This window comes from Gopherus evgoodei, chromosome 8 (assembly GCF_007399415.2).
Source record: "Gopherus evgoodei ecotype Sinaloan lineage chromosome 8, rGopEvg1_v1.p, whole genome shotgun sequence".
NCBI lineage: Eukaryota > Metazoa > Chordata > Testudines > Testudinidae > Gopherus > Gopherus evgoodei.
The window spans coordinates 35839506-35866572 of record NC_044329.1 but is presented as its reverse complement, the minus strand read 5'-3'; the positions used below and the strand labels follow the sequence as shown (position 1 = coordinate 35866572).

The window sequence follows — 27067 nt, the reverse complement described above, 5'->3', positions numbered from 1 at the left end:
GTCCCAAAGACCAAGTTTATATGACACGCCTCATTACCACAGTATCTGAGCACCTCACACTCTTTAGGGGTACGTCTACACTAAAGGATAATTTCGAATTAACTTAAACCGGTTTTATTAAACAGATATTATAAAGTCGATTGCATGCGTCCACACTAGGCACATTAATTCTGCGGTGTGCGTCCATGGTCCGAGGCTAGCATCGATTTCCGGAGCGTTGCACTGTGGGTAGCTATCACTATAACTATCTGGCCAATAACTTCGATTTGCAGCCATACTAATCCTAAATCGATATGTTAATATCGATTTTAGCGTTACTCCTCTCGTTGGGGGAGGAGTACAGAAATCGATTTTAAGAGCCCTTTAAATCAATGTTAAGTGCATTGTAGTGTGGATGGGTACAGCGTTAAATCGATTTAACACTGTTAAAATCGGTTTAACAGCGTAGTGTAGACCAGGCCTAAGGTACTTACTCCCAATTTGCAAAGGAGGGACTGAGAGGCTAAGGGTCTTGCTCAAGGTCACTCAGAAAGTCTGTGGCAGGGAATTAACTCAGATCTCCCCAGTCATAGGCTAGTGCCGCAGTCACTAGATCACCCTTCTCCAAACTGTCTGACAATCTAATCTGAATCAACAGAGTAAAGGGAAAGGATGCCTCTTCCTGACTCACTTTTTTCATACTCCAAACGGTAGTAATACCCCTGAATGCTGCTGCTACTTTAAAACAATATGTTCCTGGTGCTTCTTTGTATAACACAACCAGTAACCTAGTGATTGCCAGAGCCCTGGAGGCTGAACTCCACTGTGTAGCCCCAGAACGGACACAGCATAAGCAACAGTCAGTGCAAGACTCCCCATGCCTAGCAATGTGTTCAGCCATGATGCTGAAGGACTACGTAGTGAAAGGGTAATTCAGGCGCTCTATCCATTGTGTCCTTGGCCTCTTCATGGAGTCTGCCAACAATGGTACTAATTGTGCTGATAGATTTGTTACATGAACATTTACCTACTTAAGAATTGGTCTGAAACCACAACTTGTTTCCAAGAGACCACTGAGGAGACATCGGATGAGAAGAACTTTCATTTATACCAGTAGAGATGGGTCAAAACCAGGACAATGATTCCAAGTTCAGATCCAAATTTCACAGGACTGTGTTGTATCTCACTGATCCAGTTTGGATCCATTAATCCAGAAGCCTCCTACCCATAACTATGGGGAGTGCCAGATCTAGATTTGAATTCTATAGCTTGGGCTCCTCTCTCTTCCTAGATTGGAAATGAACCAGCAACCAAAAGGGGGAAAGCTTTAGCAGCTATTCCTGGTCCACTGAGCCATCCTTTTACCTAGCCTTGTCTGATTGTGATGAGAAACCTCTCCTCTTATGACAGTTGCTTTAATTTTCCAAAGACAGTAATTGGCCTGCACCTTCTCTTGTTTAGCAGTTGCTCTCCTGCTACAGCCAAGGACAGCATCACTCTGATCTCCATGAAGAACTTAAGCATGAACAACAGTACAAGTTACCCCTCTTCAGAAAAGGTTTCTCTTTCTAGCATTGAATTTTAGAGAATTGCTTAGGATATTGTTTCTCTCCTTGGGGAGAAGATCCCTTTGCTTTCTTAATCCATCGGAAAGGTGGTAATAAACAGGTCCATACAAACTTCCAGAGGTCTGAGTTGGTTCAGAAGAGCATGGAAGAATGTGGGTGCTTATCCAAAGCTTACCTGAACTATCTGAGTCCTTTGAAGCACTATTAGCATGTACTGTCTTTGTAGATATAAGTGAGGTTATGTTGCCCTCTAGTGGCCAGCTGACGACACACTGGGAAGGTACTACCACTATGGGTGAAAAAGGTTCTTTAGCTGGAGATAGAGACCTATGTTTGAAAGATCAGGGACCACTGTCCTCCTCCCAACTCCTACTGTGGATATGATGTGTTGTGATTGGTGTTTGCAGTACATGGTTTAATTAACATCATATGCCCCCCCGCCCCCAACAGCTGGACCATCACTTCCCTAGAGGTTACTATTTGACACCTCGTCTAGCATTTGGGATTGTTGGAGGGATGGCCAAGAGTTCCCAAGCGGCTCTCCAAGGGCTAGTCCCTGGGGGGATACTTTGCTTGTTTTCTTTTGTCTGCCAAGAAAACCTGCTGATGCATCATGTTTTGGTTCTTTTGTAGGTGTTATGAAGACAGTGACATGACAGGAGCCATGAGGAAACACTACTAGCTAATCAGCACTGACTTTCTATTTTGGCAGGTGGAGGCATTTCCTTTATAAGTTATTACATCCTTTCCAATCAATATATTTACTCTAAAATCAAGCTCAGTAACCCGATGTGGGTCATAAGAGTTTTCTCCAGCTGGAGCCAGGCTCTCATAATGTTTGATGTTCTCATATATTTCTGATAGGCACACCAATTTCAGTGTGTTCTACCAGCTCCTAGGAGTAGGAGAACCAAACCTACAACTTCACCGATGACACAGATCGCTCCTTTAATGACCCTTTGATATCTGTGGCAGACAATCATTGGCTTGCCCCACAGCTGATCACAAACATCCCAGTTCAGCTTTGCACTGAAAGGCATGATTCAAAGCCCACTGAAACAAACAGAAAGACTCCAATTAACTGCAGTAGGTGCGGATCAGGCCTGAAGTCAATGCTTAAGTGCTTTGCTGAATTGAGGCATAATTGCTGATAGCCCCTCTCTGTGCCTCAGTTTTCCTATCTAAAGCAGGGATGATGTTTACCTACCTCACAAGGGTGTTGTGAGGCTACATTAATTAATGCCTGGAAAGCAGTTGGAGATCCATGAATGAAAGCTGCTGGAGAAGTGCAAAGTATTTTAATTATCATTTTTATGAATTAAACTTCCGCCAGTCAGACATGTTCCTATGACTATAGTAAGCTCCCTGCAGGGAATATCCATAACCCTTCCTTGATGGCAAATGTGGTCTCTGAGTATATGATACTTCCAACAGGTCTGTGCTCTGATCCCTTCTGAATGGGGACAGCAACCTCTGTTAGATGAAATGATTCAGTTACTTGGAATAACAGAAGTAAAGTCACTTTAACAGAATGCAGCCTGCTTTTTGCTGCCAGTCTTTGGTTCCTAACTAACAGCTCCAACAAGCCACTGGGCTTAAGACTATGTCTACATTTAAAATGCTACATACCACAGCTGCAGCTGCTCCACTGTAGTGGAGACAATACCTACAACAACTGGAGGGGTTCTCCTGTCACTGTAGTTAATCCACATCCCCAAGAGGTGATAGCAAGGTCAACAGAAGAATCCTGTCAACCTAGCACTGGCTACAGCTCAACTAGTTTCCTGGGTCAACCTAACTTTTCAGTGTAAACCCAGCCCTCAGGCAGAGAGACCTTGGCACATAATCACTGTACGCTGGTGGACCTGAACACCAGCCTGGGACAAACAATCAGCCACATGTAATTACATTTCAGCCCTTTCTTGAGGGCTCTGTTTATTCTTCAACACACAAAAAGAAACATGAAATATGACACAAGCAACAGTCCTGTTTCTGAGACTGTTCCCTAGTAGCAAAAGGGTCTACTCTCCCCCAACTTGGGGGGTCTTCTTGCTCCTCAGAGTCTTTTGCTGCAGCCACCAAAGAGAGTACAATGAACTCTCTCCTGGGCCCTCACTGATATCCTCCACCTGGGAATCAGACCCAATCATTAGCTACTGTCCAGCTGGGTCAGCTGATCTGCAGCACCTGCCTCCCTGACCCAAAAAGGAACAAACCACACCCTTGTTACACTCCCTATACAACACATAACAGGAAATGTCAATGAGAGTTTCTGCCTAGGCATTTATACTTTGCTTATCACTGTGATGTTTGAGCAGTGGTACCTCAGGTTTAACACAGATGTTTCTTTGTAACATGTTTGTGGCCAGACCACCTCCAAAGCTCTGAGCTTTCAAAAGCTAAGCAATGCTGGGCCAGGGTATTTTGTAGATTGGAGTTCTCCAAGGAAGATGCAAAGTGCTGCAGGAAATAATATTGACGGGTGCTCCTTACACCTGCAGTCAGTATTGAATACTGAGCTAGCATGCTGGAGGTGGTGTCCTTTGGGCAAGACATAGAACAGAAATCCTAGGACACTTTTGGTAATAGCACAGCTGACCTGTTCAACTTCCCAGCCTCCTAGTATGGCAGAATTACATTGTACCTACCTCCTACATTTTCCTAACTTTCAAATGGATCTGGGGATGTTCTACAACAGGGGTCGGCAACCTTTCAGATGTGATGTGCTGAGTCTTCATTTATTCACTCTAACTTAGGGTTTTGTGTGCCAGTAATACATTTTAACATTTTTAGAAGGTCTCTTTCTATAAGTCTGTAATATATAACTAAACTATTGTTGTATGTAAAGTAAAAAAGATTTTTAAAATGTTTAAGAAGCTTCATTTAAAATTAAATTAAAATGGCAGAGCCCCACCCAGACAGGTGGCCAGGACCCAGGCAGCGAGTGCCACTGAAAATCAGCTTGCGTGATGCCTTCAGCACGCGTGCCATAGGTTGTCTACCCCTGTTCTACATCCTAATCCACTGAGCACTGTTAAAGATGATACATAAATAAGTTTGCAAGTCAGACTTTTGCTGCTTTTTTTTTTTTTGGCTCCTGTGTGATGTATATGGAGTCGGATAGGGTTATTTAAAAAAATTCTACAGGTTCACCTTTAATAATAGGAATTGCTATTATTTACTAGGGGGGGTCACACTCTTTGTTGCTTATGTTGGCTAAGGCTGAACTGTACATCCAGTGCCCTTGAAGTCTTCAGTGTGATTTCAGGACTATAGAAGAGACAATAACAAAAGTACACTGTCTCCTGGTGGGTGTGTGGGTGTGTTGCGTTCCTGCTTATTGCTTCCTTCTCCTTTCCTGGTTCCTGAACTCAAGTGTTCCAGTTCCTGTAAGTACTTAGCTTTGGGGGGGTGCAGTTACATAGGGCGTGCTGCTACATACCTGCCAGCTGGACTGCAGTTAAATTTTGTTCAAACTGTTTTGACCTAATGGGTTCATCGTTGTTACGTTTTGATTGACTATCTACCTGAGGGTCCTGCTTCCGTTTCCTTGTGTTTAGGGACTGCTGTTCTGGGGTGCATCAGAGTATAACACCTGGCTTCCTAAAGCAGCCTGGCCTGTCTAAGGAATTCTCCAGCCAGGTAACACATGCTAATCCTCAAGGATAGCTGAGACTCCTGTGCCTGGCTCCCTGGGTAGCACGCCAGCCTAGCCCAGATAAGATTCCTGCAGCCGTGACATCAGAAAGGTTCATGGATGAGCACCACAGAACCTCTGAGCACCCAGGTGACTAATGCAACCCTGCCTCAGACTAGGGTGCCTGAGGTAACCCCAGCAGAAATCCCTTTGAGGCCAGAGAGCACCTCCACTTGACATAGCCAGAAGAGATCTAACAAAGCCCCTAGCTCAGCAAGGTGGCACTGTGTTGTTAGGGATTATAAATAGCTAAGTAATAAGACAACACCCACCTACCCCAGTGGGTTGGTGCACCCCAAGTTGGTTATATGGATCTTGAAACCCCCCCCCCCCACCCCGCACTTGCCTCTGATTGGGCCTAAACACATTGATTCCCTTCCGCAACCTCTGAAGAAGCAGGAACTAACCCCAGAAACAAGCACTGCACTCAGCAATGAAACAACAAGCTCTCCAACAGCATCAGAGACGATTTGGGGGTTTTCTGGAAGGCACACACACAACTCCCCCAATCCCTGCAATAGTACAACCAGGAGCCAGGCACAGGCCTCAGGGCAAGTGTGCTCTTTCTAGCCCCACCCTGTGGCAGATAATCAGCCCAGAGCCCGACTGATGTCCTGCAGTCAATGCTTTGCCCCTGCACTGGAGGGGCATTCCTCCCCTCCAGTGGGGCAGCTGGTGGGCAGCAGGCAGTCAGAGTGGGATTTCCTCCCCATCTTCCAGGGCCAGCTCCCTTTTCAGCCTACCTGCTCCTGGGGACAGAGCGGACCCTTCCATGCTGCGGCCACTCTGCACCAGCACTAGATCATCAGAAAGGTGTCCTAGGTCAGTACTGGGCCCCCCTGGGTTACAGCACCCAAGACTCACTGCCTCTGTGCCCAGCTCCCTACACATCTCCCTCCTTCCATCCCCCACAGAGCTGCTCTTGTCAGCACAAAAGCATTGTGACAGTTTCCCATATCCAGGTATGGTGGTGCTTTCACCCTGGGCTAGCTAACTTGGCTGGGCTATAGACTAAAGCCTGAGTGAGGCTTTCACTTGGGCTGATCACACACTCACTTTGCAGTGAGGATGCAGGCTAAACCACTCCAGTCATGGACGGCAGGTATAATAGGCCAGGGAAGGCTAAGCCCTCCCTGGCGCAGCTGCTGCCGACCTGCTGCAGGACACCTGGGCCACGGTGGCCCTGCCGCTTCCCCGAGGTCCACACTGCCTCCTGCTGCTGCCTGATGGTTAGACCTCCACTACACCACCACCCTCCCTCTAAAAGTCCCTGCAGCTCATCATGTCCCTCTTCCTCTTGGGAGGGGGAGTGAGGAGGGACACAGCAAGTCAGCGGCGGGAGGGGGCATCTGATTGAGGAATAAGCGGCTCGAACAGGCGCTTGGGCTAGCCCGGTGCTGGGAGGGGGTGATTCAGTGGGGAAGACCGGTGGCTCGGCCTGGTGCTCGGGGAGTCCAACGGCTCGGCCGAGAGAGCTTTCAGAAGAAGGGGGTCCAGTGGGTTGGCCTTGCGCTCGGCTCAGCCCAGACCAATGGCCCCGATGCTCAGTACTGATAGTCCTCCAATGCCTTCTCACAATTCTCCCCATGTGCTCAGAAGGACAGGCAAGTTCTCCCACAATTCACTGGGTTAGAATTATAGAGCAGCTCATCTTCCTGCAGCACAAAGAACCAAGTGCTGTGCCTTGGCCCCAGCAATTCCAACAATACACGGAGTGAGTGCAGCACAAGTGAGGATGCAGTGCAGTAGCTTGGGTATGGCTTGGCATACCCAGGTTGCTCACACAGGTGGCGAGATCCAGATGCCAATCACTTAAGTCTGCAGTGAAAACGCACCTACACTGAGATTCCCAAGGCCACCCAGGATCTGGATCCTCAGTTTCCATTTGATTGTAATGGGAATTTATCATCCAAATCCTTAGGTAGCTTTGGAAATCGCAGCCACTATATTTTGCAATTTAACATTCTAAAGCCCAAATTCCATGATTGGTAACTGTACATACCTCTCCGCCCTGCCTACACTCATGACTCGCTCTAACAAACTTAACTTGCTCCATAGCGTGAAGGAACAGACTTTTCAAAATGCCTTATTTAACATGCTGCACAACATGCAGATATTGACTTCCCTTGAGGTGAACATCAAGATGTATTGATCTTCAAGATAAACATTGATGGCAGTGAAAGAAAAATAAATCTCACTTTCACTGACAGTGTTAATATATATATTGTTACATATACTCCATTGCACCAGTCAATCGGGCACAATCATTTAGCTTGATTTAATTTCATAGGGTGATTTAAGGATGTATTGTGGAGAATGCAGGATTGAAATATGCTGATGGCAATTACTGACCTGCAGCTGGGTTTTAGAGAACATAATAAAGTGTATGGAATAATAAATGCAATGTTTTCACAAGTAACTATTGATTGAGTTTCTAAATATATCCATTAGTTTAATAATTTAAATGTGTGTGAAAGGTGGACTACAAAGGATGTTTTTTAAATAACCTGCAAAACTCTTCTGTAAAATTACAGAAGGGAAAAACATATAGTTTGGAGCTGATTGGAAAATAGAACTTCTGTCCCACTGAAAAGTCTGTCTGTCACAGTTTGATCCAGTCCCCCTCTCTGGACAGACACCAGTCTGTTGTGAGTGAACCCCACTGGCTGGATTCTACATGCTCTTAAACTTACTGGGTCTGGGCAGAACAGGGTCATTATTCCTAGCTCTGAGTCTCTCAGGCACACTCCTGCATGCAGACCCTGTGTTGACACCCTTTGTTGGGGTGCAGACTCTGCTGCCCAGCTGCCTTAGACCCCCACCTCTGTAGGTCACCTTGAAAATGAATTGTACAAAAATAGAGTAAAAATGTTTGCAATATTAAATAATACGAGGATCAAATTCCAAGAATTCTCCTTCTAGTCCCCAAACCGGGGGTGGGCAAACTATGGCCCATGGGCCGGATCCAGCCGTTTTAAGCCAACCCATGCGCTCCTGCTGGGGAGCGGGGTCTGGAGCTTGCCCCGCTCCGGCGTTCCAGTTGGGACTCTGGCTTGGGGACCGCGCCACACAGCTTGGCCCCACTCCAGCACTCCAGCTGAGGTGCTGGATCGGGGGCCGCTCTGGCGCTCTAGCCGGGGCGCAGGGTCGAGGGCTGCACCACGAGTCTCCCGCAAGCCACGGCATGGGCCCACTCTGGCCCCTCTGTGCTCCAATGGTCCCCTCTGGAGCTCCAGTGGGAGCTGTTGGGGTGGTGCCTGCGGATGGAGCAGCAAGCAGAGCTGCCTGTCCAGGCCTCCGCGTAGGAGCCGGAGAAGGGACATGCCACTGCTTCTAGGAGACTCTTGAGGAAAGCGCCGCTCGGAGCCTGCACCCTTGAGCCTCTCCCCACACCCCAACCCCCTACCCCAGCCCTGATTCCCCTCCTGCTCTCCAAACCCCTTAATCCCTGGAGTACCCTCCTGCACCCCAAAACTCTCATCTCCAGCCCCATCCCAGAGCCTGCACCCACAGTGGGAACCTTCACTCCTTCCTGCACCCCAGCCCCAGCCTTGATTCCCCTCCCGCTCTTGGTCCCAGCCCAGAGCACCCTCCAATACCCCAAACTCCTCATCCCCAGCCATACCCCAGGGCCCGCATCCCCAACCAGAGCCCTCACCCCCTCCTGTACCCCAACCCCAATTTTGTGAGCATTCATGGCCCGCGATACAATTTCTATTCCCTGATGTGGCCCTCAGGCCAAAAAGTTTGCCCACTCCTGCCTAAACCATGTGCACATGTACCTCTGAAAACCTGTCCTTTCGTGCTAATAGTTCCTAGGGTCCTACTGCCCCTTCTCGATCTCTAAACTCATGGAAGACACAGTCTACAACCAATGAACTCACTTCCTGTTCTCCAGCTCTGCCTTGGATCCTTTCCAATCTGTCTCCTGATATCTCCACTTTACAGAAATTACTCTCAGTAGGGTCTCTAATGACCTCTTTACGGCCAAACCTCAGGCCCTCTACTCTGTTTTCACCCTCCCCATCCCTCTGCTGCTTTTGACACTGTAGTTTATTTCCTCCTTGGCATCCTATCCTCACTGGGCTTTCAAGATACTATCTTCTCCACCTACCTCTTTGACTTCTCTTTCAGCATTTTTTCAGCCTCCTACATACTGCCCTAATACAATTTGGTCACGTAACTGAGCAGTACAGTTGTTCCAAATAAAAGTGTGGAATGAGGCCATGCAGCTTATGAGGGAAGATGGTCCCTGAGGGAGTCTGTCTGAGGAAGTGGTTGACAATAGGAACAAGTTTGAGAACCACAATATTGAATCATCCAGCCTGCAGGAACTGGTGGGGCCATCTGACTGCAACCTGGGCTATTACTGCAACCTCCTCTCTGGGCTCACTTAGCTCCCTTCAGGCTGTACAAAATGCAGCTGCCAAAATGATCTTCCTAACATGTCACCCTCCTCTTTGGATCTCACCACTTGTTCCCACCTTTTCCACTACATCAAAATCAAGCTAATTGCGACTTGCTCATCTCTACTTATGGGACCTTGTTTTTCACTGTGATGCTCCCCACCTCCTCCACTCTCAGTAATGCAAGTTTTGTTGCCTCATTTAATTGAATTTCCCACAACCTTCTCTGCATTTTCTTCTATGCTGTTCCTACACACTGAATGCCCTTCCCAAGCTGATACACTATGACACTATCCTCTCACAAGCAGCCACATATCTGCCACATCATATCAAGCCAGCCATTCCTGTTTTTGTCCCTTTCTGGCACTGATATAAAACTGGACATGGTTTTGTCCAGTATCATGCACAGGGAACGTCATTTTGCAGAGCACACTGCTCTGTGCCTGTCAGCATGCCGCATGCTAAGTCACACAGGTGGGGGCAGGGCATTCTGCAAAATGGTGTCCTCCGTGTAGCATGACAGGTCACATTGGTGTGGGGGGTGGTGGTCATGCAGGTGGCAGCAGGGACAGCCAAGAGGATGTCCTGTATTCTGGGGAAGCACAAGTAGCCACCGTACCCTCTCATCATTTAGATCCTTCAAGATCCACTTTTGCCATGAAGATTGCAAGAGAAAGAGAGTTTATACACCTCCGCGTCCAAAAAGCAAATGGATCTACCAATATGTGCCAGCCACTGCCCTGCCCTTGTCACCTGTAACTCCATCCCTCGCCCTTCTGTTGTACTTGTCTTTCAGGATGTCAGCTATTAAGACAACAGACCTTGTTGCCCTCTAGCCTTGTGCGCTTTGCAGGCGCTGTGCAGGCAGATACAATGACAATAACAGCACAGCTACCACACCAGAGCTCACTTCGGCTCCTGAGAGCTGCCATGCAGTGCCTCCTCTCAGCCAAGCCATACAGGAGTAAACCGCAGTGCTAGCACCAGCACAAGGAGGGGATGCTCCGAATAACCAGCAGCCCCGAGGAGCTGACCCGGAGGTCGCAGGCCCATCTCAGTGTTCCCAGCAGTGTGGGGCGATCCAAGGGGCTGAACCTTTCACCAAGAGGCGGGAAGGGGCAAGCACTGTGCGGCACCGAGCTGGTTGTTGCCCTGATAGCTGGCTGGGAAGTCAAGTTTACAGCATATCAACGACGTCAATGAGTGTTTCCGTGACGTCATCGCCTACTACGATGACGTCACCACTCGCTCGGACTCCAGGCGCCTAACGCCCTCCCTGCCCCCAGCCACGCGGGCCCCTGGGTAATGTAGTCCAGCGGCAGGACTACAATACCCAGGGGGCTCCGCACCCCCCCCCCCTTCTGCCGGCGCCGCAGTAACGCCGGGTCCTGCTCCCGCTCCCGCTCCCCTCCTCCCCCCGAACAACATGGCGGGGCTGGGCAGCGGGGAGCGCTGGGCAGAAGGTACGGAGCGCCGCGGCACTTGGGAGCGGCCGAGGGAGCTCGGGGGCTGGGTAGGGAGGGGGCACTGGGGGGGCTGGGCAGGGATTGGAGAGGGGAAGGGGGTTGGGTAGGGAGTGCGGAGGGGAGGGGCACTGGGGGGGCTGGGCAGGGATTGGAGAGGGGAAGGGGGTTGGGTAGGGAGTGCGGAGGGGAGGGGGCACTGGGGGGGCTGTGCAAGGAAAGGAGTGGGGAGGGGAGGGTGCAGTGTAGGGGCTGGGCAGGGAGTGGGGATGAGGTTACTGTGGGGGTTGAGGAAAGGCTTGAAGTTGCATTACATTTTTCTCTGCATACCGTTCTGTGCAACCTAGCCCTGAAACTGTAGTTTCCAGTCCATGCAGCATTTATATTATTCTGCACTATTATTAATTTGGAATTTGTATTTGGTTCTTGCTTTGTTGATATTTCTCCTTTGTTTTCTCTATTACTTGTTTTGTGTAATATGTTTCTCAGCTACAACACACACAGAAAAAAGACCCCTGTTAAAGATAATCCACGGATAATGCTGTGATGAAAGATGAATTTTTCTTTCATGGATTTTTATATGTGAAAAGATGTTTCCATTAGAATGAATATTGGGATTATTTATGCAGGATATTATCACAACATTAATTTAACCATAAATTCCTTTATTAAATACAAAGGCTGACTGATAGCTATACAATTGCTCTAAACATGCTGAAATAATAAGCAGTGTACTACTCCAAACAGTAACAAAACATTTATAAGCATTTGATCAAGATAGTTACAAATGGGCTAAAATCAGGGATGCTTAGACCCGTACTGGGCCACTCCAACGTGGTCAGGCAGGTATTAGCAATGAGCCCTTTAAGACTTACTTTTTTTAATACCCTTCAACAAACAAGTGATGTCCTTTCCAATTGCTGACTTCAGTGAGAAATTGATTTGAGGCAGTTCTCCCTTATTTGCAGTCTTAATCCAGATAAAGTTTCCAACCTCCTTTCTTCCGAAGGCCTTTCCTCCATGTCTCTCTCCCTCCTCCTTGCTGACTAACAGTTTTTCATTTGCATCTGAGTTCACATAGGCCCCAATTTTTGAGAACACTGATAAATGAGGTGGGAATGTTGGTTATTTTTAAGACAGTTTCTTTGTCTTATTTAAAAGCAGCAAAGAATCCTGTGCCACCTTATAGACTAACAGACGTTTTGGAGTATGAGCTTTCGTGGGTGAATTTAAAACCATCTGCAGAGGCCTTTTTAGGAACTTCCCTTATTTCATTCTTTGAACAAAGCATCCTCCCTCCTTCATTCCATCTGGCCTTATAGCTTGTTACTTTCAAGACCTTTCTTTTTTTTACTTGCTAGTTTGGGACTTTCTTTACAACACATTTCTTTAACCAGATTTATTTATACTTCTCTAATTAAATGTTTATGTTTATTGTACAGTGAAACATGCAATGATATGTCACTGCATTTTTGGTAATACAGTCATAACGGGGACATGTTGCTTTGCAGCCTTAATTGACATGCTCAGAAGAAATGCACGCCCAACAGAGGAAAACAGTGAGAGTTCTGACTTCTGTGCTTGCAGCAACTGTATGAGACAGAAGAACAAGAAGTGCGACAATGAGAGAGGTCAAGTAGGCTCTGAAGAAGCTAATATGACTTACACAGAGGAGCAGTTGTATGGGGTACAAAGGTAAACAAAATATTTTCAGTAGACCCTACATTAAATTGTATTGGCAGAGGGAAAAGTCTCAAATACATGATCTTTTAGTAACCAAATATCAACTGCAAAGCAGCTGTAGTCCTGACCAGCACTTGTGGTCTGATTGATTGGAGTTGTGGGTTCTTTGCACCTTTTGAAAATTGGGCCCATTTATTATAAGTATCTCTGAGTGGTGAAATCTGTAGTATCAACTATATTCTGAACTTTAACTTAAACTTCCTTGAGGTGTTATGGGTTTGTCACAAATAATGAACAGTTAGGTCTATTATGAATATCTGTATTTAGTATCTAGTCGGTTTAAACTATGGAGCCATCATAATCATAGGAGGAATATGCATAATAATAGGTGATCAACAAAAGTTGCTGTATATAAACAGAATGTTAGTCACATTGCCTTCCTAAATTTAACTTTTTACTAAAAATACTGCAGCTAATTTACCCATATTGTAATCTAAAGAGCTAGCAAAAGATCATTTTAAAACAGCTGGTTTTTTTAAGTCACAGGAGCACAAACATTTCCTTTTTAGATTACTAGGTTTTAAACTTTAAAAGGTAGAACCATTTTTAATTTTTTTTTTGTGGCGAGGAGACCTAGCTCTAGCTAAGACTTGAAATTCTAAGTTTCAGCCCAAGCTTACTTTTCCATCTGAAACAGACTCCCTAAAAAGAAGGATTTGATGAAAATAAGCATAAACTGTATGTTTAAATTTAGGCCTTGTTCCTACAGGGACCGCTGCATGGGCAAGACCCCTGTTTCTGTTGACTTCAGTGGGGCTCTGTGTAGATATGTGTGTCCTCTGTGTGCAATGCTTCACAGGACTGGGGCCCTGCTCATGAAAATGAGGCGTGGCTGAGGCAAAGGATAGTATAGTCAAGTATTGTTCACCCTCCTGCATTGTCAGTGAATCTGTTTTAGCCCTTTTTGCCCTGAGCTGCTTGACTAGAGACTGAGGAAGGATAGTTCAGTGGTTAGAGCACTAGTCTTGGTTGTGGGAGACCTGCGTTCGGGTCCTGCTCTGCCACAAATGTCCCGTGTAACCCGGGGCCAAGTCACTTAGTCTCTCTGTGCCTCAGTTCTCAATTTGTAAAATGGAAATACTAGTACTTCCCTACTTTACAGATGTGGTGTGAGCATAAGTGCATTAAAGGTTATGAGGTGCTCAGGTATAACATGGATGGGGTCTATATAAGTATTTGAGATATGCAGACAAATATCATGGCTTGCACAAATAGAAATAACAATGGGGGACCCACCAAGCTTCTTTTCACTTGTTGATCAATGTCAGGATTTTAAATGTAGTCTTCTCAGGTGAAAGTAATTTAAATAAGCTCTTCTACGGCAGACAATACATATGTCTGGTTTTCTATCATATATGAAATGAACCTGGCGATGTCCAGTTTTCCTGCTGGCCAGGTGTTCAGGTTCCTAAGTTATGTGCATGGTACAAATGGGCACACTGATGGCTTTCTTACCAGGACAGGCAAGAGATGAGTGAACATGGAGACCAAATTACACACCAGCTGTTTAGATCTCCTCCTTTCAGTTGAGGGTTGAGCTGGATTGGTGGGAAAGCTTGTGTTACCTCTGCCTGTGTTGCAACTGCTTTGTGGCTAAACAGAAGACTTAATTTTCTAGGATGCACAACCTGGAACCTTTCTTCAGCACTTACTTTTTTACTAAGTGAATTTTAAGTTATACATATGACCTCATCCCTGAGACAGCGCTCTGATTCCTCATGCATCTTAGCAACGTACAGCCTCTCTCTCTGTTGCTACTTTTTCCTCACCTATGTTAAATTCTGTCTATTTGGTTTCTTGTAAAATTTTCTCTCAACTGTATTGTAGGAGGAGGCATGCAGATAATAAAAAAACAAACAAAAAAAACCCCCAATTTTGTCTCTTCAGAATAAAGAAGTGTAGCAATTATTATGAAATGTTGGGAGTTGAGAGAGATGCCAATGAGGAGGATTTGAAGAAAGCTTATCGAAAACTGGCCCTTAAATTTCACCCTGACAAGAACTGTGCTCCTGGAGCAACAGAAGCTTTTAAAGGTATGTGAGATGAAGTATGGTTTATTTTAAAAAGAATCTTCCAGCATGGCTTGCTTCAGACTATGGCAATGCACCCTGGCTGAAGGCTTCATAGAAACACAGACAGCTTATAATTTTCATAGGTGATGATAGGATGCATACAGTTTTCTTCATAAAATCCCACAGCTGCCTGACAAAGAATTGTCTTTGTTAGGAGGAGTTTCAAAGTACAGACCTCTGTGAGATGCAGGATAGTAGTAAAATAAAAAAGCATCCTAAATCCCTTTGAAGTTTCACAGCGATGCTTAAGCAGTATTGTTTGTAACGAATAGCCCTCGTCCATTTGATCAACAGTTTCCTTGGTTGTCTAATCACCTATTGTTCTGTATGTTCTATTTACTAGATTGTGAGCAGATCCCTACCATATTCATGGTACATTTTGATCAGTTTCGTGGCCAGAGAGTTTTAAAATTGGTCAGTTTCACATTTTCAGATGTTTACATCTGAAATTTCATGGTATTGTAACTGGGGGGGTCCCAACCCAAAGGTACCCGCAGGTAGGTCTGATCTCTCGTCCTCCCTCTTCACCCCAAACTACCTTGCAGGGAATGGACAAATCCTGTCCCTCCCCAACCTGGTGGGTTCTCGCAGCTAGGAGCCCTATGGCTGGGGTGGTACCAGCAGCAGGGAGAGATCGGAACCACCTCCACAAGCCTCCTCCAGCTGCAGCAAACTCAGGGCTGCTGCCTAGTCCCCGAGCTTTCTGAATCAGGGGGAGGCACTGGGAGGTGGGTCTGATCCCCCCCCACCCCAGCGCAGCCATTGAGGGAATGGACAAGTCCTGTTCCTCCCCAGCCTGGCAGAGACTTGCAGCAAGGAGCCCCCCAGCAGGAGTGCTCCCAGAGCAGCATGGGGAGATCAGATTTCACGGGAAAAGGCTTATTTCACCAGCTATTACATGTTTTTCTTGGCCGTGAAATTGGTAGGGCCCTAATTATGAGTTAAAAATCATGAAAACATTGAAAGTTTTTGTGTTATTCTGATTCTCTGAATTTTATACTAAGATTATATTATCTGTATCAACAATCTTAGTATCTAAAGATTTAAATTAAATCTGTTATACCTTCTCTTTTTATCTTCCAACTATGGCCAGGATTATCTTAACACAGAGCTTGGCAAAGCCTTACTTTCAGTTAGCCAGTGTTAAGGTAAAGAAGACATGAAGTTGCAAAGTTGTTGGGTTTTGTGGGGGCTAGGGGTTGGCTTTCAGTGTAAATTTGCCTATGAAAAATGTATTTCAAATAGCAGTAAGGTGGTACAAAAGTTCTAAATTTTAAAATCAAACGTCAATGTTCTTTACTTGCATTAATATTTAGATACCTCGAACATTAGAAAAAACTATATGAACACAACTTTCCAAGAGAAAGTTATTGCATACTTGAGTTTGTTGCTGCAGCTATTTGACCATCAGAAATTAATATCTAAAGATGTTGGTGTGGTCTGGGGAGACATGGTGGCTGAAGGGTTTGGTAATAAAATGTGGAGTCTTTCATCTTTCGGGCACTAGTTTAGAGCCAGCTCAGGTGGCTAGTGATGAGGTCATTGCCAGCTGACTAGCTGTATGGTAGCCAATGTGAAACAATTCTCATATTTCAGGTCCTGGTTGACACCTAAGGGTATCAGTTTGTACCTTTATTTTGAGTCTCAGTGAAGTGGCTACAGGTTGAATAGAAATGGCCATGGACATCAAACAGGTCTATTGGTGGCTGTTTCAGGTCAGAGTTGAGACGTGTAGAGGAGAGGGGAAACTGCCAGTGATGTACTTATTCTGTGAAGAGAGGTTTTAATTCTCCAAGGCTGTCTCAGTGCTAAACATATGTCTAGTGGATTGCCTTTGGCATTAGAAAGCAAATTGAACAATTTTGAAAGCTACCACTGATTAATATAAAGGCAATTATTGTAAATTCCTTGATACTTATTTGAGAATTTGTTCCCCAAATGTTGTGATCGAGCCCTATTCTTAATAGTCTCTCAGGTGACTGGTGGAACTCCCCTAGCTCAAAACCGTGCCTTTGAATGGGATTGCCAGCAAGTAGGTATTTGTAAGATAATGGCCATCCCTCACCTCACTTTCCTCTGGTTCATGAGATCACTCTAACCCTGCTGCCATTCTCACTTAGCCCTCTGTGATATGCTGTACACGCAATTGCCCTTTTTTAACTAAGGCCTTGTCTTCACTAGGAAAAAAGATATTTTTAACCCATGCTAAGCTAACCTGTTTTACAAGTTTAGTGAAGACAAGGCAGTTGTAACCTTTCAGCTGACTGAGGTAAATCCTAGGAGGAGCATAGTGTTTATCTTGTCCAGCTCGTAGGAATGTAACACAAGTTAACTTAACACAAAGTTAAAAGTACACAACCTACAGGAAGGATGCAATGTCATGTAATTAACTATATGGTTTGTGGGCACACACTCTGTCTAAAGCCTACCATGTCACTAACTGGTTTCAGACCTAGTAAAAAGCTGTAATGTCACTCAGCCCTTTAACAGATTTTCAGAATGGTCTCTTCCCCCAGTTTTCTGAGTATTTTCAACCCTTCAGTATGCTACAGGAGATGTTTTAACTTCCTGCTTCCATCCAAGATGAGTGCGCAGCTTTCATCAGTGCTAATCCCAGTATTCATAAGAATAACTGAAAGGGGCACTCACTTTGCTTTACGAGTAACACCTCCAATGGACATCGCGTCTCTCTGTCCAGATGGTTGCATGTTACACTTTGTCCAACAGAAAATGTGCCTCTATCAACTTGTTGCTACTCATCTTATAAAATTTAGCTTATGAAAGGCATATTAACTCGAAAAGATTGCATGAAGTAAATATGTAATATTGCTCTCTCTTATTCTGCAGCAATAGGCAATGCTTTTGCCGTTCTGAGCAACCCTGAAAAACGATTACGATATGATCAATTTGGGGATGAGCAAGAGACTTTCGGCACTCCCCGGGCTAGGAATTATGATTATTACAGGGAATTTGAAGCAGACATCACACCAGAAGAAATATTCAACATGTTTTTTGGTGGGCACTTCCCTACAGGTCAGTATTCTGTCTATAGTGTCTTTGAAGTGTAAAGAGCTGGAAAGTTAGCTTTATTTGATACTGCTTAAGAACCTAAGGCCATCTCTACACTACACAGCTAACTCGACATAGACAGCTTACATCAACCTTACTGTGGAGGTTTATGCACTGCAATGTTCCTCCCGCCAATTTAAATCTATTGCTACGCTGACATAATAAAACCATCTCGACATTAGCTTCGCCAATGTTATGCAGAGCACAGCAGGCTGCTATGACCGTGGCAATATTTTCTTCATTCGGGTCTAATCTGCCAAAAAAGCAGCACCAACGACCCTTTAATTAGCCAAATGCACATTCAACAGTCATTCTGCTCCTGCTGAACCTGTTGTTGAAGTGCTGCTTGCTGCAGTCAAGGTTTCTGGTGTATGGCTTCATAAGTCATGGGAGCAAGGGGTTGGCTGGGTCTCCAAGGATCACTATTGGCATTTCCACATCCCCAATTAGAATCTTTTGATCTGGAAAGGAAACTCCTTGCTTGCAGTTTTCTGTACGGGCCAGTGCTCCTGAAGATACATGTGTCATGCATCTTCCTTGACCACCATGCGTTGATGTTGGTGAAATGATCCACCACAGTATGCAATACCATAGAAAAGTAGCCCTTTCTGTTGTTGTACTCCATTGCAAGGTAGTCTGGGGCCAAAATGTGGATATGCATGCCATCTATCATCCCGTCGCAGTTAGGGAATCCATTGCTGCAAAGCCATCCGCTGTTCCCCACACATTGCCAAGAGTCACAGACAGTTGTAGCAGGAGGCGATTAATGGCCCTGCACACTTGTATCACTGCAACCCCCATGGTGGACTTCTGTTTCGCAACTGATTGGTAGCAGTCTGGAGTTGCCAGCTTCCACACAGCAATCACCACTCACTTCTCCACTGTTAAGGCAGCTCTCATTTTGGTGGTCTTGTGCCAGAGGGCAGGGGCTAGCACTGCACACAGTTTCGGATGTGCAGAGCCACTTTCCTAGAAGTTCTGCAGCTACTGCTCATCATCCCATACCTGCATAAAAATGGAATCTCACCACTCAGTGCTTATTTCCTATGCTCAGAACTGACGGTCCACTGTGTGCAGCTGCTCTGTGAATGCCAACATCAATCTTGAATTGTGTCTTTCCATGGCACACAGCGGGGCAGACACCAAAGTGTCATGAAATACTGCAGGATCAGCCACATTGTGTTCATAATGCTCATCACAATACTGGAGAGCATTCCAGAACCCATGCTTTCAGACAGAGATGATGGGCAGGAAGTTTACAGGGCCTATTGAAAGTGGTGCAAAACATCGTAGGAAGCCCATAGAATGATGGGATGGAGAAAACTGCACCATGTGCCACTGAGCCGAGCCCCATGATGCACTGCGATCCCTTCCCAGAACACCTGGCGGCAGATAGTGGTGAGTTGCACACTGGGATAACTACCCACAGTGCACTGTTCTCTCTGTCAGTGCAAGAGCACTAACTGGACATCACAAGGAGCATTATGTGGACGTGCAAAAGCAGTTTAATTACAGCAGTGGATGATTGTCAACATAACTTAAGTCGACTTAACTTTGTAGTGTAGACATAGCCTAACTGTACTTTTTAGAACAGTAAAACCTGAAAAGTGCCAGTTGCTGTTACTCTTTTCTCATTTCTTCCTTTATATGTTTAGCAAAACTCCTGAGATGCACAATTTTAAATTGTTGACTTCAGATTTTCACAATGCGAAAACTTACTCTAGCCTTGCTTTCTTCACATGTGCTACTACAACAGCTTCAGTGAACCATTCATGCTGTTGCTGCTCTGGTGTGGCCAGCCAGCACACTCCCAACCCCTGCCTGTGTCGTCTTGCTTCTCCTGAGAGCTCCTAATCAGCGCTGAGCTCCAAGGGTGCGAACCACTAACACAGCAAGGGCTGAGGCAGGTTGAATTCCTTGTGGGACACATTTTTAACTCCAGCTGTGGTTGGCAAAACTGCCTCTTCTCTCTCTCCATTGCCTGAAACCAGTTTGGAGGTAGGGAGATGGTGTTTATCTCCAGGGATCAGGAGTGTGCTTGCCAACCACATCACCTGTAGTGCTGCTGTCATAGACAGCTCACCGAGGCATTGTCTACACTGGCAAGTATCTGTGCAGAAAAGCAGCTTTCTGCAGTATAACTCCTGAGGTGAACACGCTGCAAGTCACTGAGTGTGCAGAAACTGCGCAATTGCAGCGCTGTAAAAAAAACACCCTGACAAGGCATTCAGCTTTCTGCGTTGGGGCTACAGCGCAGTGGTGCCAGTGTAGACACTCTGGTCGATTACAGTGCTACAACTGGCTTCCAGGAGATGTCCCACAAGGCCTGTTCTCGCCTCTCTGGTCATCAGTTTGAACTGCATTGCCCTGCCCTCAGGTGACCAACCATGATCCGCACCCCTTCAATTCCTTGGGAATTTTGAAATTCCCCTTCCTGTTTGCTCAGTGATGCGTACAGTGGTCTCAGCTCATCTTTCCAGGTAACCATGCCTGCTCCACACACCAGGCAATCCCCTGCTTGGAGCAGTGCTGAGCTGCTGGACCTCAAGAGCATTTGGGGAGAGGATGCTGTCCAGTCCCAGCTGCACTGCAGCTGTAGGAATTACGGTACCTACAGTCAGATTTCATGACAGAAAGGGGCCATGACTGGGACACACTGCAGGGCAGGTCAAAGTGAAGGAGCTGCAGAGCACCTACCACAAGGTGTGGGAGGCAAACCACTGCTCCGGTGCTGCGCCCATGAGCTGCCAGTTCTACAAACAGCTGGACACTATACTCGGTGGCGACCCCACCTCCACAGTGAAGGCCACTGTGGATACTTTGGTGGCTTGTGTGCCAGTCGACAGTGCACCGAGCCAAGAGGAGGAAATCTTGGACAAGGATGTGGTGGGGGAAGACCCAGAGGGAGAGGATGACTTGGAGGCCAGAGATGCATGCAGCCAGGAGCTCTTCTCTACCCCGGAGGAGGCTAACCAGTCACAGCTGTCGGAGATTGGCAAAGCACAAACAGGAGAAGCAACCCCTGGTAAGTGGCTTTGATTTTGGTAATCGCTGAAGTGAGTTCTTGTGAGCAGGAGGGTTGCAGAAAGCAGGCGTGTCTGTAGGATATGCCTATCACCACGTGCCTAGTCTAAGTGATGGAACAGGGTGTTGATTGACTCCCTCACTTCACAGGAATCCTCCTCAGAGATCTCCAAGAAACGCTTATGGAGATACTGGGCAATCCGCTGCTGCAGGTTCTTTGGCAGATCTGCTTTGTTTCTTGCCCCATTAAGGGTAACTTTCCCATGCCACTCTGCTGTCACTGGGGGGGACCATTGCTGCACAACGGCAAGGCCCATAAGGGCCAGGGCAGAAGCCACAATCTTGGAGAAGACCCTCTCTTGATTCCCTGCTCACCCTCAGCAGCAAGATATCTTCCATAATGAACACAACCTGTGGAAAATGTGGGCACAGTAATGATTGTAAGATTCCCCCATACAATGCTGGCTCTCCCCAAGAGCCACGTGCCCAGTGTGCAGTATTGTCCTGGAACACTGATTTCCCCTGTCCCTGTGGTTACTCACCATTTTGGGGGTCTTGTGTGCTTGCCTGTCGTCAGCCAGTTAGTGACAGGTATGTGAATAGTGGTTGTGTTTTAAATCACTGAATCAGTGATCTGTGTGTTGCAGACAATACTGCTTTCTGTGAAATGTTGCATTTTGGCTTCACAGATAAGACCTTGGGAGCCCAGCCTCCCTCTTTGTTATCGCCAGCTGCACAGAATTAGGAAGCGGCCACAAAGAACTAAAGAGGATTTTCTGTGTGATGTCATCATGCACTCCGCGACTGAAAAACAAGAATTGAAGGAGTGGTGGGACAGCGAGAAAGGGGACTGAAAGGAGAATGTCGCACCAGAACGAAGCCACAAAATGGCTCTTAAAGGTTATTGAGCGTCTAGGTGGTCTGGTGCCATTGGAATATGTGTGCCATCTATCGCCCCTCCGCAGTTAGGGAAGCCCATTTGTGCAAAGCCATCCACAGTGTCACGCACGTTTCCCAGAGTCACGGTCTTTCGGAGCAGGATGCGATTAATGGCCCTGCACACTTCTGTCAACACAAGTCCAATGGCCAACTTTCCCTCTCCAAACTGGTTAGCGACCGATCAGTAACAGTCTGGAGTAGGCAGCTTCCACAGTGCAATCGCCATGCACTTCTCCAGCAGCAGGGCAGCTCTCATTATGATGTCCTTGCGCCGCAGAGCTGGGGCGAGCTCATCACACAGACCCAGGAATGTGGCTTTCCTCATCCAAAAGTTCTGTAGCCACTGCTCATCATCCCAGACGTGCATTGATGATGTGATCCGTCCACTCAGTGCTTGTATCCTGAGCCCGAAACCAGCGTTCTGCTGTGGTCAGCACCTCTGTGAATGCCGCGAGCAATCTCATGTCATAGCTAATATGCGTGGAGAGATCAATGTTGAACTCCTCTTGCCTTTATAGTCTAAGGAGTAACTCCGCTACACTCGTGACGTTAATGAGAGCAAGCAGCATACTGGTCAACAGTATGGGATCCATTCCTGCGTGCAGTACACAAACCATTGAAAGATGGCACCAAATGTGGATGGTAGCACAGAGGTTGCTGGTATGTGAAGCAATGCATCATGGGGCATTGGGACAGGGCCCAGGATGCCTCATGACCCTCTCCGCCTTCCCACAACTCCTAGCGGCAGAAGAGGAAGAGATGCTTTGTGGGACAGCTGCTCAGAGTGCACCACTCCGAATACCGATGCAAGTGCCGCAAGTGTGAACAAGCTATTGCGCAGGCAGCTGACAGTGTGAACACACAACAGCAGTTTCCCTTCAGCACTCTCTGAGCCGCGATGTAACTGCCGGCGCTGTAACTCTGCCAGGGTAGCAATACCCTGTGTATATGCAGATGTGCCATGAGAGCTGCTGTGATATACTGCATGACTAGCCGTGATGTGTTATAACAGTGACCACAATAGTGGAAAGCAGTGCAGGCTCTGGGTGCACAGTAAACAGAAGCCATTGAAAAACACCACGAAACACAGTTGGAAGCCCATGGAATGGTGGGACGGGAAAAAATGAGTCAGGACATTGAGCCCACACCCAGGGTGCACTGCGATCCACTCTGCCATTCCACAACTGCTAGCTGCAGAAATAGCAAGGAGCATAGTAGGTTAGTTACCCATAGAGCACTGCTGTCACTTTTGGTGCTAAAGCACCAACTATGGATGTGCTCCAACAACAAAAAGAGCATTGTGTGAACATGCACAAGCAATGTAATTATACCAGTTTTTGATCATTGGCATAACTTGTATAAAAAAAAACCAAACCTCTGTAGTGTAGAAAAGGCCTAAGTGAGGGTGTTACAGATTTTTGTGGCAAAGAAAAATAAGGGAGCACAGGGATTTTCATTACAACTACTTAGTGAAACTAAATAGCTATGACTTTAGAACACTTTTTTCTTCCTGTTTGCTATACGACTAAATGTCTTCCTTGCAATTCTTTTGCAAAGCAGAAATTGTGTATGCTTTGCCTACTTCCAAGCTTAAACAAAGCTTAAAACTGTTTTGATATTAAAACCAAATCATAACTTCCTCCAAAAAAAACTTTTGAGATGAACATTCTATACATTTTCCTAGCTCAAAGGTTATTTTTCTCTTTAATTGAGGAAAATCCATTCACTGTTTTGGTGCACATGAACAAATCCCATATGCACCAAAACAGCTGTAAGCTGAAGCATAGGCTTTTGGGGAATTGGAGTTGAAAACCTTTGGAGATGAGCAAAACTATAATTCCACACCAAACTTTTTCTTATGCTGGTAGGGTATTCTGCGTGAGGATCCTGGGATCCTGGAACTTGCTCCTTCCACTTTGTCTGAAATATTATGAAATTGATGACCTGTGCATGCTACAAAAGCTACTTATTTAATCGGGTTTTAGAGAGATGGAAGATATGGAGCCCACGGCATTAGGGGGTCCATTTCTGTTCCTTTCCATTTGCTGGCCAACTGAGCCCTGGTCTATACTTAAGTTTAGATCAACCGCTAGTGCCGTAGTTAAGCTGACCATACTTCCAGCATGACGCGGCGAGGTTGATGAAAGAATTCTTCTGTCAACCTAACTGCTGCTGCCTCCGGGAGGCAGATTAACAGCATTGACAGAAAGACCACTTCCGCTGATATAGGAAGTGTGTACATTGCGGTGCTACACTGGCATAGCTGTAGGACTGCAACTGTGCCACTGTAGTGCCCAGAGTGTAGACATGCCCTGAGTTAATTTGTTACTCTTTGTTTAATGCTGCAAGTAAGCTGAGTTTATGGTACCAATGGGATGTTTTTTAATGCTGTTGGATGGTCATTATGCTGTTGCAAGTAATTGGCAGGGTGCCTCGAGCTTTGTGTATGGGCATTTTGTTATTTAGACTTTAATAAATGAAAGTCAAAGAATTTATTTTAAGTTCAGTTTCTTGTAACAATGTTATCTTGCCCATGTTTGTAAAGTGCTTTGAGAACCTTGGATGAAGGATGTTATAGAAGTGTAAAGTTATATTAATTTCATGCAGGCTTAAAGATGGAGTCGTATTTCTGTGATCCTGATTAGGACAAACATTTTTAATTTGGAGCCTGAATTAAAAGGAAAGAGCATAGCTATTCCGGTGTTCATATAATGTAAAATCCATTGCTTTTAAAATTGGGAGAGCTTTTTAACAGCATCATTCTGATCAAATAGCTTGTGCTTCTTTCTTCCTCCATCTTAGAAGTTCTAAAATAAATCAGCTATATACTATGTCTTTCTTTAGCCTACACGAAAAGGAAATTCCGAATTGTATTGTTTATCAAGTAGGTACTTCTCCTTAATCTCTTCTCTCGTTACAAAATCCTTAATGAGGCAATAAAGAGCTCAAAGAAAGAGAACAGAAATGAGTACAGCAGGGCAAATTTAGTAATTAAGAGCAGCCTAACTTATGGACTGAATGATAAAGCCTATTACTTATATTTAGAGTCTCAGTGCAAAATAGTCTCTCGAGGACATGCTAAAACTCATGTAACAGCAAGAGTTACAGTATAAAAACCCCAATGGGTCTCTTTTTTTGTTTTTTGTTTAGAAAATTGAGATGGTTTTGCACAAAGTTTTGCTTTGCCTTTAGTTGTTTTTTTTTTCCTTAAACATTCCCTTTCTCTTGGCACACCAATGCTCCAACATGCTGCATGATGGCTAGTTCCCATGTGCTGTTTTGGAATTTCAATTCTGAGGTGTATTATTTGAAGTTTATAATCTGGCCTCTCATGACTCTGCCTGGTAACTCAGGCCATTTACTGTAAGGTGGGATAGCCAACTAGAATTTCTGAGGAATAATAGATGCCTGCAATTGAATGAAAATGGCTAGTTCACCTCTTTGGGATTTTTTTAAAACAGGAAATATTCATATGTTTTCAAATGTAACACCAGACGCTCACTATTATCGGCGGCGACACCGAAATGAGAGAGCCTGGACGCAGGAAAAAGAGGAGGAAGAGAACAGGCCTCAGGTACCGTGGGAGGAAGCTGTTAGCTTTAAGTATTGATCATGGCTTCAGTGGGTGCATTTCAAGTTCATATGGGTTTCAGTAGTGTTCCCTGTGCAGTAGAACCTCAGAGTTATGAACACCAGAGTTACAAACTGGCCAGTCAACCACACACCTCGTTTGGAACCAGAAATATGCAATCAGGCAGCAACAGAAACAAAACAAAACCAAAAAAACAATACAGTACACTACTGTGTTAAATGTAAACTACAAAAAAAATTAAGGGAAAGTTTAAAAAATAAAATTTGACAAGGTAAGGAATCTGTCTGTGCTTGTTTCATTTAAATTAAGATGGTTAAAAGCAGCTTATTTCTTCTGCATAGTGAAGTTTCAAAGTATTAAGTCAATGTTCAGTTATAAACTTTTGAAAGAACAACCATAATGTTTTGTTCAGAGTTATGAACATTTCAGAGTTACAAACAACCCACTCCTGAGGTATTCGTAACTCAGGTTCTACAATTCTTAAAATGGGGAATGCCTCTAGAACCAGTAATATTTTTACAGTCAGAATGGACTTTTTATGTGGGACCACTGTACTTGTCTCTTTATTTGCTACTTCCAAAATGTATCTTATTGTGGGGGGGACTCAGAAAAGAGCTACAGTCTTTCATCAGTTGAAATGGATCAGTAGTGGCTGAAAATCTTACCATCCAATGTCAGTTGTGTAGCCTAATGGGAAATAAGTTTGTGGTGTGGACAGACAAGTGTTCACAGGGTTGGCGCAACCCATTAGGAGCGCTAACATTTGGGGGACGGTGCCCACGGCAGCCAGATCTTTGGCCGCCCCAATCGGCAGCAGCATTTTCGGGGCGGGACCTTCCACCTCCTCTGTCGGGGGTGGCATTTCAGAGGCGGGACTTTCCGACGCCAAGGGCACCAAAAAAGCTGGTGGCGCTCCTGAGTGTTCATATCACAAACAGTTGCAGTGAGCATTCTTGTTGGTAATCTTGATACAGACACCAAGGACTGAATAGCTACAGACTGCTTTCTGCGCTTCCCCTTAAGGGCAAAGGTTGAGGCAGGTGGGCAGGACAGTGTAAAAAGAAACGCTGTTACTGTCCAGGCTGTTAGTTTTATGGAGTAACAGAAGACTTTTGTCCCTAGAGCCATCACCGTTTCACTTGCACTAAATTCACTTACTTTGAGAAACATATTCAATCAAATAAAAGAAAATACACATCTCTAATTCCAAATTGCACTATGTATTATTTATTAACCTTTAACATTCTTAAGAGTTTGTCATTGGGATCTTAAGTATTTTGTGGGATTTGAGAAAAAAACATTGTAAATTTTAGAAACTACAAGGAACCTGTAGATATAAACTGTATCCAAGCAGGGTGTTCCTTGCAGCTTCCTGGCAGCACAGTATACACATACTTTTTGAGGGATAGTTATTTGACTTATAAATGGAATTGTGCATTAAAGAAACTTTATGAAAATTTGATTAGGAGAAGATTTATTTATTTATTTGAAATTTAGGTTATTAAAGTGTTTTTC

The 27067-nt window shown here is 45.4% G+C and overlaps 2 protein-coding genes across 5 annotated transcripts in view; both read left to right on the top strand.

Moving 5' to 3' along the window:
* Positions 1-4312, top strand: part of ECSCR (endothelial cell surface expressed chemotaxis and apoptosis regulator) — a 44643-nt gene extending 40331 nt beyond the window's left edge. For 3 of the 4 annotated variants that reach the window (XM_030573834.1, XM_030573832.1, XM_030573835.1), the window contains 2 exons: positions 1441-1537; positions 2181-4312. In XM_030573834.1, coding sequence (XP_030429694.1) covers positions 1441-1537; positions 2181-2189 — 106 coding nt within the window. In that variant the 3' untranslated portion in view covers positions 2190-4312. The remainder of the gene's footprint in view (positions 1-1440; positions 1538-2180) is intronic. The other variant, XM_030573833.1, reaches the window with a different exon arrangement.
* Positions 4313-10992: 6680 nt separating this feature from the next.
* The window catches only part of DNAJC18 (DnaJ heat shock protein family (Hsp40) member C18), a 29943-nt gene continuing 13868 nt past the window's right edge, over positions 10993-27067 (top strand). Inside the window, exons 1-5 of the mRNA XM_030572946.1 lie at positions 10993-11113; positions 12625-12808; positions 14744-14889; positions 17776-17961; positions 25422-25534. Of these exons, the coding sequence (XP_030428806.1) occupies positions 11077-11113; positions 12625-12808; positions 14744-14889; positions 17776-17961; positions 25422-25534 (666 nt within the window). The 5' untranslated portion in view covers positions 10993-11076. The remainder of the gene's footprint in view (positions 11114-12624; positions 12809-14743; positions 14890-17775; positions 17962-25421; positions 25535-27067) is intronic.